The 18252-nt window shown below is 39.9% G+C and overlaps 1 protein-coding gene across 3 annotated transcripts in view; it reads right to left on the bottom strand.

Annotated features, from left to right (window-relative positions):
- Window positions 1-18252, bottom strand: part of Jak1 (Janus kinase 1) — a 126800-nt gene that overhangs the window by 45300 nt on the left and 63248 nt on the right. For all 3 annotated transcript variants that reach the window (XM_074079877.1, XM_020184238.2, XM_074079878.1), the window contains 3 exons: window positions 8425-8502; window positions 5854-6052; window positions 2091-2214 (listed from right to left, as the gene is read on the bottom strand). In XM_074079877.1, coding sequence (XP_073935978.1) covers window positions 2091-2214; window positions 5854-6052; window positions 8425-8430 — 329 coding nt within the window. In that variant the 5' untranslated portion in view covers window positions 8431-8502. The remainder of the gene's footprint in view (window positions 1-2090; window positions 2215-5853; window positions 6053-8424; window positions 8503-18252) is intronic.

Below are 18252 nucleotides of genomic sequence, written 5' to 3'. Positions count from 1 at the left end.
AACATACACAAACAAACAGAATGATAGGAAGGAGAGTGGAGAAGAAATACACACACCTGTCAGTCAGAGATATATCATGCAAGGTTTTGAGAAATTATATTACAGAAGACTGCACATTCTAAGTTTATACTGAATAGACACTGTACCTAAAGGTTTTCTCTTCAGGTTTCTATAAATTTTACTGATGGATAATGAATTTCACTTAGATAAAAAAAGCAAGAAAGGGCCTGCATTGTGTTTTAAGTGTAGAGCTCTTGCTTAGCAGGTGTGGGGCCGAGTTAAAACTCCAGTATTTCCAAAAAAGAAAAGAAGAAAAGAAAAAGCAAGAATTTTTTTAAAGGAATAAAGAATACGATTATCTTATATTAACATATATTATAAACACAATATCCAGACAATGATACCTAAAAACAAAGCCACACATAAAGCACAAGAATATTTCCCAAAATAGAGTTGGGGTTCCACATAAATAATTGCCAACATTTATTTTCCTATCACATCTTTTTAGTGGTGAGATTATGAGGTTTCAACATTTTTATAGTTTGTTGTAATGCAAATGTTTTAACTTAGGGTGGTATTTTTTCTCTCAAGTTCAAAGAGTCTGTGGTAAGAAAGCAATATCCTGTTGAAGCACAATGTCAGGTACAAAGTCAAGGTGACAAAAATGAAGCAGCTGTGCACTTCCTGGCAGCTAAGAGAAACAGGGAACAGGCAAAGACAGCTCTTAATAGCAAGGTTTTTGTACAACCAACAAAGTCTACTGCCTTAGAGAGGATTGGAGTGCTAACAAAATGGCTCACAGTACATGTACCTTTGAGTAATTCCCTCTTCAGAGCATCGGTTTTCCCACTGAAGAAATGGGGAAGCTGAATTTGGTAAACTCAAGTCTAAGTATCAAATACTACCATGCTGGGCTCTGGGCTAAGTTTAGAAACCTAGGGGGAAAGAATAAGAACTCAGTGATATGCCCTTACCTAGACTTTCAGCGATAAGTATATGCCTCAATACTGATCATACAGCCAACTCCCAGTCCATGGAACAAGATTACACTTAGAAAAACAAATCCAAACATAGTTACTAGGCTCTGCTGGGCAGAGTAAATATTCCCTAAGTTTGAAGCAAGAAATCTTTAACATGGCATACACCTCTCCTCTTAGGCAAATTCAGGAAGAAGAAGAAGAAGAAAAAGTCATCCTCAGAATGATTACGAAAGTTCTATCTGGTTCAGCTTCCAGAAAAATACCCCTATCATTCCGGAATGGTGACATCGCTATCAAATTCCAAAAAGCACTAGCAACTAAGATACTCCAGAGAGCCTCTGAGATTCCAGAGGGTTTTTCTATTATGGCCCTGCATCCAACCAATATCTGAGCTAATCAACCAATCTAATCCTATCTATATAAATTAAGATCCTTTTCAAAAAGTATTCATCCTATTTATAAGCTAAACACACATTAACTTGTACTTAACTAGTATCTAAGATACTTTCAATTCTAGTTGCTAAACAAATATTATTACGAAGTCAACAGACTACAGCTGTGGAAGTACCAACTGTCTATGAGAGCTTGGGAGATACTGTTAACATTTAGTAAAGCCTGCAATATAGGAGAAAAGACAAGTACTTATCAGAAGAAAAATTATAGCCCCACAGTCAGAAGTTCTCAGGGAGTGGATTAAAACATCTACTCCCCAAGAGCAAGGCCAACCTGGCATTTTGAAGTCACCGTTTTAGGCAGTTTATCGTGTGCTTCTTAGACATATGCTGGCATCTATTCTCTCCTCTTTCTTTGTTTTTAAGATTAAACTCGTAAGCATGATTCATTGCCTGGAAAACTCTGCTGGGGGGATGCTGTTCAGAATATTCTGCATCATAAACATTTCTTTTCTAAAATGTGCAGAGGCTGATCAAACTCATCTGGAATTGTACTCTAAATACTGACGAAATCCTTTCTCATAGCAAGCAAACACAAAAGTTACAAACTACAAAAATGACTATAACACTTCTTGGTAAATGACTCAGGGCCCCAGGCCAACTGCCATTCCTGGCTGCATGAGGAAACCAGGCATGCACTAGTTCTACACTCCCATACCTCATCCGGTAGTGGAGCCGGAGTGACATCTTGTCATCAACAGTGATGATGTGGTTTGGAGCATACCAGAGCTTGGTGTTTTCATTGTACAGGGCAAAGAGGTTGTGGCATAGGGGAGAGATACCTAGGGGAAAAGAGCACATCAGAAAGTTACAGGCAGATGCATTTGGCCATCTGTTTCCAAAGCACAACATATGCAAAGATAAGGAATGTTCTCATCCAGAAAGAATCTAGGCAACCCATATCATCTTAGGGCAAGTACAACTTTTAACCCTGTTCAGTCAGGCAGTTTTAACCATAATAACCATGAACCATGACTCCCCAGGAATATGCACACAACTCCTGACAAACCAAATTAAAGTCATTTAAAATAAATGTTATTATTTCTCCTCATACGTGTCTATGACAGTCTTACCAAATCTTGCTTAAAAGATAAAAAGGCCATCCAAGAGGTTCATAGATCCCACCTGAAGCGCACCATGCTAACCACACTCAAAACATTGTCAGAGTTTAGGAACTCCTCAATCTGTCTCCTACAAAACATGTTTAAAAAATCTAACACGCTGTGATTACATATTAAACATGCAAAGAAGTTCCTGGCAGTGGTGCATAAAATGCATATTAGAATAAATACTAAACAAAGTGATTCTGGCAGTGATTAAAATGTATTACCATTAATAATAAATATACCTTTTAAGTATTATGTACAGTTATCATAAATGCTTTTATTAGTTCTCAACTAGCAAGAAGATACATGCTTAACAAAGCTGGCCAGGAGTGCTTTGCCTCCCTGCCCCATTTCCTGCTTTCTTTAATGATAAGCAGAATGGAAAAGATAAGACAGACTATAAAGCCACTCATTTCTGAGGCCAACCAAAACACAAAGACCCATAATCTAAACAGGTGTACAAGGGGAGGTGAGTGCCAATAATCAATTACTGATATTTTCAGGAACAGTCAGGCTTCAAATTAAGATACAGTGAACTTAAATGACAAAAAAAAAAAAAAAAAAAAAAAGGAGAAGATAAGGTAATTGGCACTTGTTTCCCAAATCAGACATCTGAAGTGAGAATGACACTGACAGGGCCCCTCCCTTGCCTTGCAAAGCTAGGCAGGCAATGGATTAAGAAGCTACAGATACCTTTGTATCTCACAGTGTCCTGCTGACATCTCAATTCATGCTGCCAAAAAAGGTGAAAGTTATTCCTTCAGAAGCTATACACTTCTTTATAAACAGGAAAACAGAACTATAAGTAGAATTTTCCCTTGGGAATAAAGACCAATGGCTTTTGGATTCAGTATTACTAGGATTATGTTTCAGCTTTATTATAGGTTTTCACTCATAATTTTTTTTATAGGCTGACCTAGAAATCTAGCCTTTCTTTATATCCATATTGGAATATGAACATAGAATATTTAAAGCCTAATTTATATGTAATCATGGCACTGTCTGTAATTCCTACCCATAACTACCTACAAATGGAGTATCAAAAATACCTTTTTATATCAAAGAACTGAATAACAACAATACTAACATTTACTGAAGGCTACATGTCAGGCACCAGGCTAACATATAATTTATTATCTTTTAATACCCTTGATAAGTATCAATGAGGTATTATTTTTGCCATTATACAGATGAAGAAACTGTGGTTTCCTGAGTTGAGTCTGATCCAAGGTTACTCATTTAGGAACATGAAGAGATGAGATTCAAACCAAGACAGAGCTACTGAGGAGATAAAGGAAGAGAACTTTACCACAGTTAGGTGAAAAACAGGGAAGAAAACAATACTGCCCCCAAAACATCACTTACTGTATTAGCAGTAAGAGCTACAAAAATCTGTAGTGTTCAGTATGCATGTACTTTTAAAATTAAGGCACTTTTGCAATATTCCTGAGTCAGTTACCCCACTCAATCAACTGGGCTTAGTTGCTGATACCCCAATTTACTGACCCAGGGCCCAGAGGTACGGAGATACAGTGGCCGTGCCTAACTCACCTCTAGACTCTCTCCTCTCATCTCCTTCCCCAGCAGGACCTTGGTCACTCCTTAGTTGGAGCCTAGCAATTCTGCAAAAGTGATCCTTACCAACAAACTGAGTGAGGTATATACCTGCAGTGATGGTGGCAAGAACCATGGCTAAAGGAATAAGCACTACCAACCAAATTTCAAGGGAAAGGAGGTGAGACAGACAAGCAAACAGAAAGCCTTGAAACATGGTAGAAGCACTAATTTACAGCTAAAAGTTCTGGTAAATACAAGCACATTTAAAGCTGCTGATGAAAGCTGTTTACCTGTACATGTTGCTGCCTGCTCAAAAACAACTTCAAAATATGACATTTTCCTACTACCCTATCTACTTCAGCCCACTTTATCCTATGTCATGTTTAGGATAAAAAAAATTCACGCTACACTCCTCCCTGCAGCACAAACCTCTCCCCACTGTTTTGGTGCACTGGTATATAAAGCACTTCAGGAAAAGAGATAGGAATAAAATGGGGTTTCTAACAAGATGCATTACTAACAAGGCAGGTGATCCCAGAAATAACTGCACTATCCACACAATGCTATTCCGGGGGCTACGGCGTAAGTGAAGCCTGGCTCCGGCTGTCTGCCATCACAGTCAGTTACTTCATCATAAAACCGCTTTATTGAGGGAAGGGGGGAGAGGGTGGGGGAGGGGGCAGGGGGAGAAATGACCCAAACAATGTATGCACATGTGAATAAATGAATAATAAAAAAACAAATAAAACAGCTTTATTGAAATACAATTAATATACCATAAAACCAACCTCTTTTAAATGTATAATTCAATGAATGTTAGTATATTTACTAAATTTTACAACCATCACCACAACCTAAGTTTCTATGATTTTACTTGTCATTTAAAATTAGTTAGGTAAAGACTGCCCATGTCAACTTCAAAGGATAATGAAAGGAGTTTTAGTTTGTCAGGAGCTTTGGTTTCTCACCTTCAGAGGGTGATGGACTAACCTGAAGTAAGACAAGCCTCATTTTCTTAAAAAAACAGACTACGTTGTTAACAACCTGGCTGTCCTATTCACAAAATGACAACTCAACCAAGCCACAAGCAACACTCAGCTTCTCACTTTAACCCAACACCACACAGGAAGGGCAGGCCATGGCCAAATGGCAGGAGTTTTGAATAATCCCTAATATACTGAGAGATGCTGCTTGTTGAGCTTGTACTTTGTGCTAGGTGCTTTACAGACCACCTCATCTGGAGCTGATGTCATCCAACTGTATAGATGTGGGAGAAATAAGAACTGAGCCTCAGTCTATTGTGGCAATGCACACCTGTAATCCCAGAACTTGGTACAAGATCTCAAATTCGAGGCCAACCTGGGCTACATTGCAAGATCCTGTCTCAAAGAGTCAAAAGAGGAAAAGGAGAAGGAAGAAGGGAAGAAGAAGGAGGAGGAGAGGGAGAAGGAAGGAAGAAGGAGAAAGAAAAGGGAGAGAGGAAGAGAAGGGGAAGGAAGAGGGAGAAGGAGAGGAGGAGGAGGAACAGGAGAAAGAACTCCGCCTCCACTGAAGGGAAGTATCATTCTCTTGTATTCTATAGCCTATTGGTGATAACAACACTTTGCATTGGCCAAGGATCAAGTACAAGTAAATGGTAGAGGCACAGATAAGTCAGAATCCTAACTCCCAGAGCCCACACCTTTCTGCAAAGCAGCACTAAGAAGGGCAGAGACAACAGATCTGCTCAGTCTCCTGAGCCCTGCTGCAGGTACTCACAGCACTCCTGCGCAGCCCTGATGCATAGCTCCTCTGCTGTGTATTCTCCACTGCCCAGTCGGAGGGGCTCCCTGTCCAACAGATAGAATGTCACTTCCACTCCTGGCTCAGGGACCACCTGATTCACCTCAGTTTTCTTGGAGCTCCGCATTTTAGCACAGAAAGCCATGGCATTGCAGTCCTCTTTTATATTTAGATACTGTGTAAGGAGAAAAAAAGATGATGTGGTCATTCTATGTACTAAAAGTTCAAATGGCAAAGAGAGTGCTGTGAAGGTAAGCAACCACAAATACTTGATTTTGGATAAGTACTTCTCCTGCTCCTTCCCTTACTGAAAATCAAACACATCAGAGCTTGTAAGAAATGAAACTATGGAAATAATTAATTATGCATATTGATCAATTAACTTCAGACCATCAGGATAATCTTAGATATGACTTATATTTATTTTCTGTATTTGTACACCTGTGGTAGCTGGAAAATGTGGTCTATTCTGGGAACCAATGATGTTAAAGGACTGATTCATAATTATTAACATAGCTACCTCTGCTGGAACCACCTAACTTCTAAGAATCATAGTCTTTCAATTTTATGACTTTTCCTACTACAGATTAAGCTTGGTGAGGCATCTCTATCTTCACACCTCCATCTGATACAGTGCACAAAAATGACAACCTATGCACATTCATAAATCACTTGGAAGGGCCAGGAAAGATAAGGGATGGGGCTGGGTCCCTATCACCCTGCAGGCAAGCAGGAGAATGGGCAGCAACTCGTGCCAGCAGAAAGAGAATGGGAAGCCTGGCTGTGGAAAGGTTAGGATGCATTTCAGTAAGTCACTCTTATAGCCCTCAAAAGGGAGGGGAACTAGGACCAAAGAAGGGCAAGCCTTGCTTCTTTCCTCTCCTTTCCCCAACACCCATGCCCACAAACTAATTTCCCTGTGCTCATGCTATTGTTTTCTTCCTGTCTGCCATACCAACCTTCACTGAACCCAAAGTAATATCCCTGTAACCCATATCAGATCCTCTACTGATTTCCCTTTAATCTACAGACCAGATTAAAAGTTTCAGATTTCAAACTCTGAAACTGAGACCCTTCCTCTCCTGGCTGGGCCAGCTGGCCTCACTTGCCTTATAGCCTGTCACTCCCCACTTCTTACTTCATGCTTGAAACCCGTAAGGATGACAGCACTCTTGTTCTTCCCCATCCCAAAGCTGTTTCTACCCTCTTGCCTTCACTCATGTTGTTTCCTCTACAGGAGTGCCATCCCCTTATCCTTCACACGACAAACTTCAACCTTCTTTAGAACTCAGGCCACATAGCACCTCTTACCCAGGAAGTCTTCACTGAACCTGAGTTCTACTCCTAAGTTGAATGCTCTCTCTGTTGTGCTCACAAACTCATCACACTGAAAAACAACCATCTTTATTCATACACCTATTCATCTCTTACTTGCTCACATATGCTGTGAGTTCTCTGAAGACAAAAACTGTGGCATTTATCTTTGTGTCCTAGTATGAAGCATACAGGTTCATGTTGGTGGTAGCTCCTGGGGCGACCCAAGGAAGACCCAAGACAAGAAAAGTCATATGGGGCAGACAGTAATCAGTTCTCTTTGCCAAGTCCATTTGCTGGGTTTATTAACTGTCCTGGTGAGGGGATGTGAAATGCTTAAAAGAGGAACATGAACCAGATATGCTTCAGTGCTACAAAATGAGAGGCCTTCAATTTTAATTGCTTAATTTCCAAAATAAATCTGAAAACCAGAATCTTCTGAAAATCAGGCTGAAAAGACTAAGCTTGTAACATACTTCACTGTTCAGATCAGCAGGCAAGACCAATTTTAAAGCCCAGCATTTAGACCTCAACTCCATGCCACATTAAAAAAAATTGAGGTGGAAAATACAGTAGTTAAAAGCTTGCTTTATACTGCAAGAAAACATTTGTTTGGGGATTCTTTAAAGACAGGACAAAGGAAGAGTTCAAAGACGGTGTCACACTCCTTAACTCTAAGGAAACACAAGGCAAGTGTACATAATTACATGTGTACAAGGTTTGGCACTGTTAGGAATAGGAAGAAAGACAACTGACATATCTGACATATCTGTTATGGCATCAACACTGAATGATGTCCATGGTACCCTGTAAAATGAAAAAAAGCATAACAAGATAATATACTTCTTATATTATCTGAGTTATGAATATGCATATTAAAATCCAGAACACAATAAATTGTTAATTGTGGTGAATATCTAGGAGAGACTGAAGGAACTTTAACTTTGACTCTCTACTTCATGTGCTCTTGCACTTCTGAGATTTAAAAAAAAAAAAGCACACTTAATAAGACACTAATTTTTTTTCAATTAAAGTCAATAGCACAGGTAGACCCTTCAGTTCAAGAACAAAGATTGGTTTTTTTAAACATACACAAATCTTAGCCAAGCATGGCAGTGCACACCTGGAATCCCAGCACTCAGGATGCTGAAGCAGGAGTATCACCAGTTCAAGGCCAGCCTGGGCTACATAGTAAGACCCTGTCACACACACACAAAAAGAAAATCTGTATACCTGCATTTATTCCGCTGTCCAACTTCCCACAAAAAGCAGACTGGTTTTTCTTCTTTACTTTTCAAAATCCATTCAGAGCTGAGTTAAAGAGAAAAATCAATAAATAAGTTTAGAGGTAACTAGATCTGAAATAAGAATACACTTTCATTATGGAAACAGCCAAACCTAAACAGACAGGAAAAAGCATCTGGAAGGGGTACAGGACTGATGAGGACATTAAGAGACATCTTCAGCTGTAAACATCAAAGTGGATATGACTTTCATTGCTCTGAGAAAGGAAGCAAGGAATTTTTACTTTCTGTCCAAACTAAGTGAAGACTGTGCCTTTTTTCACTAATAGTCCCTCTCCTGACACCAGGACTAGGAGGACACCAAAAATGTGTACTTTTACAAAGAGATTACTTTGCAAAGAAGGAGCTGCCACCATTGTGATTCAAAATTGGTTTCCAAATCAATCAGATACTATCTCAATTTTCTGTCCCATCATTCAACACATTTTATTAGAATCTGGTTTTAGGAAGAGCACAGTCCCAGGTACTACATGACTGAGCAGAGGGGGGAGCAGAAAAGAGAGAAGGGCAGTTAGCTCTGAGGCTGGCAGGCAGCATTGCACAGGGCCTTACAGTTAAGGTGGGAGGTAGCACCAATGAAAACACGAACGCACCTAATATCAAGAGTGAGTACAGCACAATGTTATCTTCTGTGCCTCTCACTACCTCTGGTGTCGCTGCAAGAGCCAGTTGGGGAGGCTTTCTGCAGTGGGTGAGACCTTAGCAAAATTAATGACAGTAGGCCAGGTAAGAGACACAAGTGTGAATTCTGATGTGAAGACTTTGATTTGGCTGTTGTAATGGGAATAATTTTTAAAAGATTCAATGAACAAGTAATTATACCTTTAGCTTTTTAAAAATTAATATAAGCAATTGCTCAAATTATGTGAACATTATGACCTATATGAAAACAACAATTAGAAATTAGCTGAATGCTAATGCCTTGCTTTGGCTCATAGGAAGGGTCCCAAATGCCACATTTAGGAGATTCTTCCATTCAACAAGTGCTCTCCATATCAGAAACTGAACTAGATGAACAGGCCACAACAAAGAAAAAGATCAATAATGGTCCCTGCCCACGTGGAGCTTATAGACTACAGGAGCAACAGAATCAAACAGAGAAGCACAGACACCTAACTAGAAAAGCCATGAAGGGAAAACAGAGAATACAACAGAGGCAGTCTGGGGCTCAGAAGAACAGTAATATGGCACTAAGATGTGATGGATGCCTTGGAAGGTAGGCACAAGTCAAAGTGAAAGCAGTCTGAACAAAAGGATCTGCGTGTACAAAGGCAGAGGGAAAGAACTAGACTGGGGAAACCTACAACACTCTTCTTAAAAGGTACACACAGACCAGCACTAGCTGACTCACAGACAGTACTTGCTAAGAGCATGTCTGGGGCCTTTCTACCCCACGTTTAGCCACAGTGCACCAGTACCTGCTGTCGCCAAGAACGATCAAAAAATTGACCAGAGAATGCTCTGCTTTGGATCATGAAGAAGCCTGTCCCGAATCAGGAAAAGGACATCGATTCAGAACCTTTTAGGGCAGGAAGAAACCTACAAATCCCACAGGCCTGGCTCCTTTCAGAAGGGCAACCACATTAAGCCTTTTTAGTACTTACACAAAGCTTTTTAATATGCACTATCATACCATGTGTTACTAAGCTTAGAAGTCAGAGTTTATCTGTAAAACCTCATGTAAATTCAAGGTTTAGACTAAAATCAAGATTCTTCTAGAACCAGGTAAGCAAAGAGACTTGGCTTCCCATCACCCATTCTCTACTGCAAGCAACATTATATTACACCTTATTTATTTATTTATTTATTTATTGTGGTACTGGGGCTTGAACTCAGGCCCTATACCTTGAGCTACTCCACCAGCCCTTTTTTTTTAATTTTTTTTTTTTTGAGATAAGTCTCTTGTGAGCTATTGCTCAGAATGGCATCAAACTGTTATCCTCCTAATCTCTGACTTCTGATCAGTTAGGATTACAGGCATGAGCCACCAGCACCCAGCTATTACATCTAATTTTAGTCTCTAATATTGCTGGACAGGACAGTAATCTGGTACAGATTTGTGATGCCTACCTTTAAACTCTGAGAAAACAAGATTAGCAATAGGATTCTTAGACAATATGCATTTATTATGATGTCTTTATATGCTGATTTAATACAATAAAATCCCTGTTCTTGGGGAACTGACATTCTAATGATAAAAAATAAAAAACATCCACACAGCACTTAAAAGACATGCCAGGATCTATTCTAAGCAGTTTAAACCCAGTAATGTAGATCCATTTTATAAGAAATGACAACTGTTCTCATTCAGAATGATAAATGTTTTTCAGTGCTACAGCATTTGTGTAATGGCCTCATCCAAATAGCATTTCAAAATAAGCCAGATGACATGCCTTAGCTGATAACTTTTAGAGCAAGTAGAAAAAGGAGCAAGATCAGTTTATAAACACTTTCGGTAATTCCAAGAAAACAATTAAAGTTTCTTACTACAAGATGCAAAAGGAAAGTTTCCAATACTAGAAACACAGACCAGTAGGAATCAACCCACAGCATGATTCACTGTGGGATTTGATTCCCAACTTGAATAAAAGTACCTTAGGAAATGAGAAAAACAGAGTAGCAATCAAAAGCTTTTTGATGAAAGCAGTGACTTTTTCCACTTTATAAAGCTATCAAGGATTTGAAAGAAAATATCTTTTACTTTTGTGGCTCAATTTTGCAGATATTGCTTATTTAAGGGGAAAAAATCAGAAATGAATACATTTCTCAATTTCTTTATCACATGAATGCAAATGGCTAGCACATCTGATAGTTTCTGAACGGCAGAAAAATAAAAGAAACAAAACAGTTCTGTGAGTTGGGACACAGCCTAACAGCAATAAATAGTATATCACAAATATTTCCAAAGAGTAAAAATCCCAGAAATCTTTCTCTGAAGATTCCAAAACTCTTAAATTTCCAAAGATAACTTTTGAAATACTAGTATTGGTGCCAGGGAAGAACAGACAATCCAATTCTGAATAGTGGAAAAAAGACAAAATTATACCATTTTAACATTCACTAATACAACCTTCAAAATGTGGCTACTTTGGACCAAAGACCACACTATCTGATTTATATGGTAATAACAGACTGGATACAGTTAAAATCAGTGATAAAAATAAAAATAAAACATTATCGGCATCTGATTATTTTCACTAACAATACCATCTCAACTACAGTGAGTTATTTCACATATGACTTAAAGAGGTCAAAGTCTGATTTCTGAAGTAGAAAATACAAATAAAATGTTGATGAAATGAACTCAGAAAAACTGAAAAGAAAAATGTATTATAATTTTGAAAATCTCCTGAAATGGGCTGCTTACTAACATAAGAAATTTTGAAACTGTAGATCTTAAACTGTAAAAAACAGTTTCAGCAAGCACCAACTAAGGCAATGATGGCTTTTTGCTTCTTCTGCTTAGTGCTTTACTCTCAGCACACAGTAAGTGATAACACAGTTACGAAGATGTTACATGGAGGATGAAGGTAACAAAGTACCTAAGACTATGCAATGGGAAAAAAGCCCACTGCAACCAGACTGTGAGTTCTCCCTGACTTGGTAAGACAGTTAGCAAGTGGGATCATGAACAAGTCATTTTCATCGCAGAGCCTCAATTTCCCCACTCATTAACCTGAGAGGAGCATCAAAGAGTTCCTCCAAAGAGCTGGCATAACGACCAGAAAAAATCTTTCCCTAAGTCTTCATCAAGCACTTTATACATGCCTTTTCCAAGAAGCTGTAGATGTGAAAGCAATCAAAGAGGTATCAAATGCTGCAGCAATGTAACGGACTATGGTAGAGGACTAATGTGGGCTGTGAACCTGCTTGGAAGAACAAGAGAATAAATGGGGTTTCTGAGCAGACACTGGTCACACATCAAAGTCCCATTTCTTGACAAAACAGACCAGTTAAGAGCATGGCTGGAGTCCTACTGACCTGGTTTTGAATGCTGGCTTCCCCATCTACTAGCTGCTGTAGTCAGGCAAATTTACATCCCCAAACCTCAATGTTCTCAGTGTAAGAAGAAGTCAAAAATAGAATTTACTCACAGGACTGTCAAGAGTTAAAAGAGTTAATGCATAGAAAGAACCCAGAGTTCAGCATGCAGAAGCACTGCTATGTGGACCATAATTCCTGTTAAACCGACTACAGCTTGATGCAATACAGTTCTATTCAAGGCACAGGAACCTCGCTAGTACTAACCCTCTTCACATCGCATGTACTTAATTCTCATACAAAGCCTAAGAGGTCTGGGGCTAAATCAGTGAGAGTGCCAGATGTACAACACGTGACTCCTGATTCAAAGACTCTGCTTTTCCAGACGAGAAAACAGTCTTAAAATCACCAGCACCATTGTCTTCCCTGGGTTTTCAGTACTTTTCATAGTCTAACATGCACCTAGAAAACTGATCTCATTCCAACACCCTTCCCTCCAGAGACTAAAAGAGCTGTCATTTTAAGAAATCACAAAAGTGCCCCACCTTGTCTGCGCTGTAGCCCACAACTATTCTCTACCAATACTCTGCAGGGGTGGGAGAGTTCAGGTGGCTCCCAGCCACAGGCCTGCCTGGTGTGGACCCGGAAAGCTGCTGCTTCTCTTCCTGCTGCGTTGCCAATGGCTCCACACCCACAGAGCCACAGAAATGACTTGTGTCTCTTGCTCCCAGACCCCACTACTGTGCTAAGACCTGGGATAATAGTTCTGATGAACACATCACAAGAACTGTAAAGCTGATGGAGTCTAGCCAGAACAATGACATAATATAAATACAAAGTCAGCAAGCCAGAATTATGGCTTTTCTATATGCCCCTCCTGCCACACAGAATAACTCACTTCTAACTAAAGCAGCAATTCCAGGAATACCCCAGAATCGCAAATGCTGCTTCATTTACAATAAACTTCTAGGTACGATCAAACAATCAATGCCATGTCCATTGTTCAGGGCTCTCTGCTCTGTTCCCAACCAGCCTGCTTTAGCTGGGAGAAGGTACTTTGCTTAATTAAAGTCAATAAGTGTCTTCCTAAAAGCCATACTGTATCAAGATACTGTGCTGCTCAATTCTTCTTGCTTTTTCTTCTTTTAAACTAATTACCACTAATACATCCATAGTGTTATTAAAGAGCGTGAAATGTAAGATTTATTGAAATCATCCACGTCTTTCCTGGGGGTCAGAAGTGGGCACTCAAAGAGTTGAAACAGGGCTAGGCATGGTAGTTGAGGCCTGTAAGCCCAAAATTTGGGAGGCTGAGGCAGGAGGATTGACTAGTCTGGGTTACGCAGCAAGACCCTGACTCAACAATGGGATGGGGAGAATTGTTTGTCTTCACAGTGCATGCCTTTTAATCATCCATCCTAAAGTACCATGAAGCACCTGTGCCAATACAGCCTTGCATTTATATAGCATTTTATCACTTACAAAGGGCTTTCACATCTATAACCACATTCAAGTCTCAGCCTCTTTCACAGATGAGAAGATTTGGCTTCAGATGTTCCCACAGTCAACTGGCCAGTGACTGGTAAAAGTAGGTCCTGAACACACTTCTTGGCCTCCAGCCTCACTGTGGGTCAGGCACAGAGCTTCAGGGAATCCAAAGACATAACAGGAATACATGTGAACCCACAACTTGCAGCTTCAGCTGGCAAGACTAATTAACATACACACGGGTACCTTAGGTCAGAGGCTGTGGAGGGGCTGCAGAAACAGACAGGAAGAACTGCGGGGTCAAGAGGCAGAAGGCCTATTGGGTTGTGAAGTCACCTGGGACAGTGCACCTGCTCCTGGTTTGGAGAAAAGGAGAGAACGGAAAACAACAGGGAGGAACGTGCAGCTATTCCAGGAAAGGGCAAGAGGGAAGAAAAGCATAAGGACAATGAGCAGGAAGGAACGTGTGGACCCAGCAGGATCATGCAGAAAAAAGGCAGACAGCATGGAAAAGTGGCAGAAGGTGAAATGCAAGGCCAGCTTCTTCCAGTACGCAGTAAGATAAATCACCAATGAGAAAGAAGACCAGACTCTGCTAGGACCTGCCTGGTCTTGAGCAAGCCAATTAAGCTCTCTAAACTTGAATCCTCCCTAATGAACAAGTATTAGGTAATCTCTAGGACTCTTTACAGAATGGAAACAGTTAGAAGCCTGGGCCTCCAGTCACCTTAACCTGGGTTCAGATATCAGATCTAATACTAACTGTGTGACCTTAGGCAAGTTTCTTAACCTCACTGAGCTTCAGTTTCCAATGTAAAATGCTAACTATATAACTATCTATTTCACAGGACTGTTGTGATGATTCAAGAGTTTTCTAATCTCTTACATTTGAAATAAAGAGCTTACACTCATTAAATCAGTTTTCTGTGAGTACACTTACAGCTTTTAAAAACCTCCAGATTAAAAAAAAAAAAACAGAACAATATAAGCACACCTTAACTCACAAATGTTTAAAACCATATTATGCTGCTTGGTAACACAACTAATTTTTCATTAATTTGTATTTCCAAAATATCATGAAGCAAAGACATAGAATCTCTTGCTGATATAGTCATGGGCCAAAGCTTGAAGGTGACCATGAATTAAAGGAGTACATAAGAAACAACCCTGAATCCCTCACCCTTGCCAACTTTTGCTAATCTCTTTGTGTTTCCATATAGTCACTTACTCTCTCTCTTCTGTATGTACCAATTTTGGGGGGCAAAATCTAACATGGTTCCCGTAATTCTTCAATCTTTAGACACTCCGTGCTCTTAACTGTAAACAACACAAACTAGCTGTGCTGACCTCAGGGCAAAAGTGAGTGCAAAAGAAAGATGAACGACACAGGACGGTCTGATAAGGACCCACTGGCCAGCACAGCTAACACAGGTCAACAGCCATCACCACAACGGGACTCCAGACTCTGCTTCCTGCAATGATCTCACAATACCTCCAAGTATTTGCACCATTCCCTCCAAATTCAAAGTCCCAGGAAGGAGCCATGTGCCCACACCTCCTTTAGCCTCTGTAGTTACAATGAAAGATTATTCAAGAAATGAGGATAGTTCATGCACTGGAACCCCCCCCCAATGGCAAATTCCATTGCCAAGAAACTATAATAAGTTTTTATGGTTACCTTTGAAATAGCCCTGCTAACAAAGGCTTTTTTTTTTTCCTGCCATGCTGAGGATCAAAACCAGGGCCTCATGCTCTAGCCCTGAAATACGTCCCCAGCCCAAGTGCAAGGCTTTGCCTAAACTGCAGGCAGAGCTCTGGCAAACAGTGTATGTAATGAGTTACACACTTGGCTTCCACCAAGGCAGCAGCAAGACTGCTCCTCCATACCCACGGAGCCTCTGACATGCAGTTCACTCTATTTTCTACTCTATAATATTTTCTTTTATTTTATGTATTTTTAAATGCTGAACAAGACCCACAAAATAGATTCCACAGCCCACTAATGACTAAGGGACTACACTTGAAAAACACTGGTTCAAAAGACTCAAAATTACCAAGAATAAAATTTACCTTATTTTCACTGTTTTTATTCAAGGTGTATACTTCCCCAGCTAAATGCAATGTACAGTGAGATGCACTTCATCTGGATCACTTTGATTACCAAATCATTCTGCTTTTCCGACAGTGTGCAGCTTAAAATATTCTAACATGTGAATTGAGACCCTCCATATAATGCCACACTCTATCCTCATTTCACAACACATTTCCCTTCCCAGAAAGCTCTTTATTTGATTACCTTCTAGTTACAATACAACAGTGCCACTGAAATCTAGAAAATGTAGAAACTATACCTCAAAGCAGGGAAGACCCATGTTTTAAATTCTGCCAGTATTACTACTTTTATCTACGATGGATTCTCACAGTGTCCAATTTCTATTTTTATGATCACATCTCTCAGTGATCCTTCATAAAATCTAAAAAATTCAAAATACAATCTGTTTGCTTCTGGGGAAAATTTTCAAGGTACTTCACAGAAACAATCATTACAAATGGAAAGAAGATGGAAGGGGAAGGGAAAGGGAAGTGGGGGACCAATATTATGGTAGGATGTAAATGACTAATTGGACTAAATGTAAGAGGAATAGTTCACATGCTCCTGGACATCATTAATTAAGTAAAACAAACTCACACAAACTCATTGTGAAAGACTGTGATGCACAGCTTAGCAGAAAGAAAAGAATATAATAAAAGATGTATTACCAGAGAAGAATGAGCATCCCCAGAATATGGCAAGGTGATAGATAATACATGACTGATTGCCAAACACAGGACACACCCAACCTAGGCAAAAGCATATATTCAAAGAAGGGTGTGAAAATGGGGGCTGGTGTAGTTATCTAACCCAGAAGACTTCATGAGAAACCAGCATGGTGGAATCAAATGTCCAAGTCAAGAAGAACCTTGGTCTTGCTACTGAGCAGCTGGGTTCAAGCAGCTTTTAACCTTCCGTGACTATTTCATTATCTGCAAATAAGATTAATGGTAATTATTTAACAGGATTGTTTTAAACTCTGGAAAAAATATAGTTAAATATTTGTGTATATTGCAACACTATGACCACTGTGGAGAAGGCAGGATGTGAATAGGGTTTTTAGGGATGAGAAGATACAAACACAATGAGAATAGGAGCTTACTGCAGGGAATATTCCAAATAATAGACACATGAAGAAAGAGCAAAAGAAGGGAAGAGGGAATATAAAAGCCTTGAATGGAGGCTAAACAGAAGGTATGTGTAGAGTAAACAGAGCCAGGGCAAGAGACAGAGCTGTGGCAAGGCTCTAGGGCAACACACTGTCCCAGTAAGAACCCTGAACTTTCACGTGAGGACATGACTCCTGAGGAGAATGCACTCCCGACTCCCATGAATTCCTCAGACACAAGAAGGTTCCTGTGTAGGCATGTGAAGGTGGGGACTCTCAGTAGGAAATGGTGGGGATGGCATGGGCACAGTACACACGAAGGTCAACTGTGTGAAAATAATATACTTCTCAAATATTTTAAAGGACTCTACAAGAAATACTAGTAAGAGTTATATGGATAGATATATAGACAGACACTGGGCACTAAAAACTCTCTGCACCAAAGTAAGCATCACAGGACAATAAAAATTAACGGGACAAATAGCCTCAGATATTTGAATATTCATTTGAAGGAAATATACCTTTAATTCACCTTACTATTACATGTATACACTCACACACACACACACAGAAACTTCTTGTAAAAAGAAAAAAAGAGAGAGAGAGAATAAAATGAGAAGCTAGAGTTTCTGTGAATCATGATGTGTCTGAGTCAGAAGAAACTTTCCCAAAGCTCTGTCCTCCTGACGGAAGAGTCTGGCGGGGACATTTACACAGCACCGGGGATCAACATTCTGCAGCTGGTGATTCACCCTCCTCCGTTAGTGCAGTCAATAGTTGTTCATGGGCTGCCCTTGGGAGGGACTCTGAATTATTTTTGCAACATTTTGTCCTTGTATAAAAAGGAACACCAAGTCAGAAATCAGAAGCCAGGAGGTAACCAATTACTCAGTAGAGCTGCTTACATAGCCCTGTTGTGGATAACTGACAAGACACAAGGTACCCGTTTCCAAGGACCTGAACACAGCAAAATGCACAAAAATCACATTGAATGGCGTTTTATCTGCTTTTGATGACTCAGACTTTCTCATGCCAATTTTCATTTCACAAAACTGTAAAGGCCAGAACTGGAGAGGAGGGGTTCAGTA

Source organism: Castor canadensis, chromosome 7 (assembly GCF_047511655.1).
Source record: "Castor canadensis chromosome 7, mCasCan1.hap1v2, whole genome shotgun sequence".
Taxonomy (NCBI): Eukaryota; Metazoa; Chordata; class Mammalia; order Rodentia; family Castoridae; genus Castor; species Castor canadensis.
The sequence above is the reverse complement of the archived record's forward strand: the minus strand, read 5'-3'. Positions and strand labels throughout refer to the sequence as shown.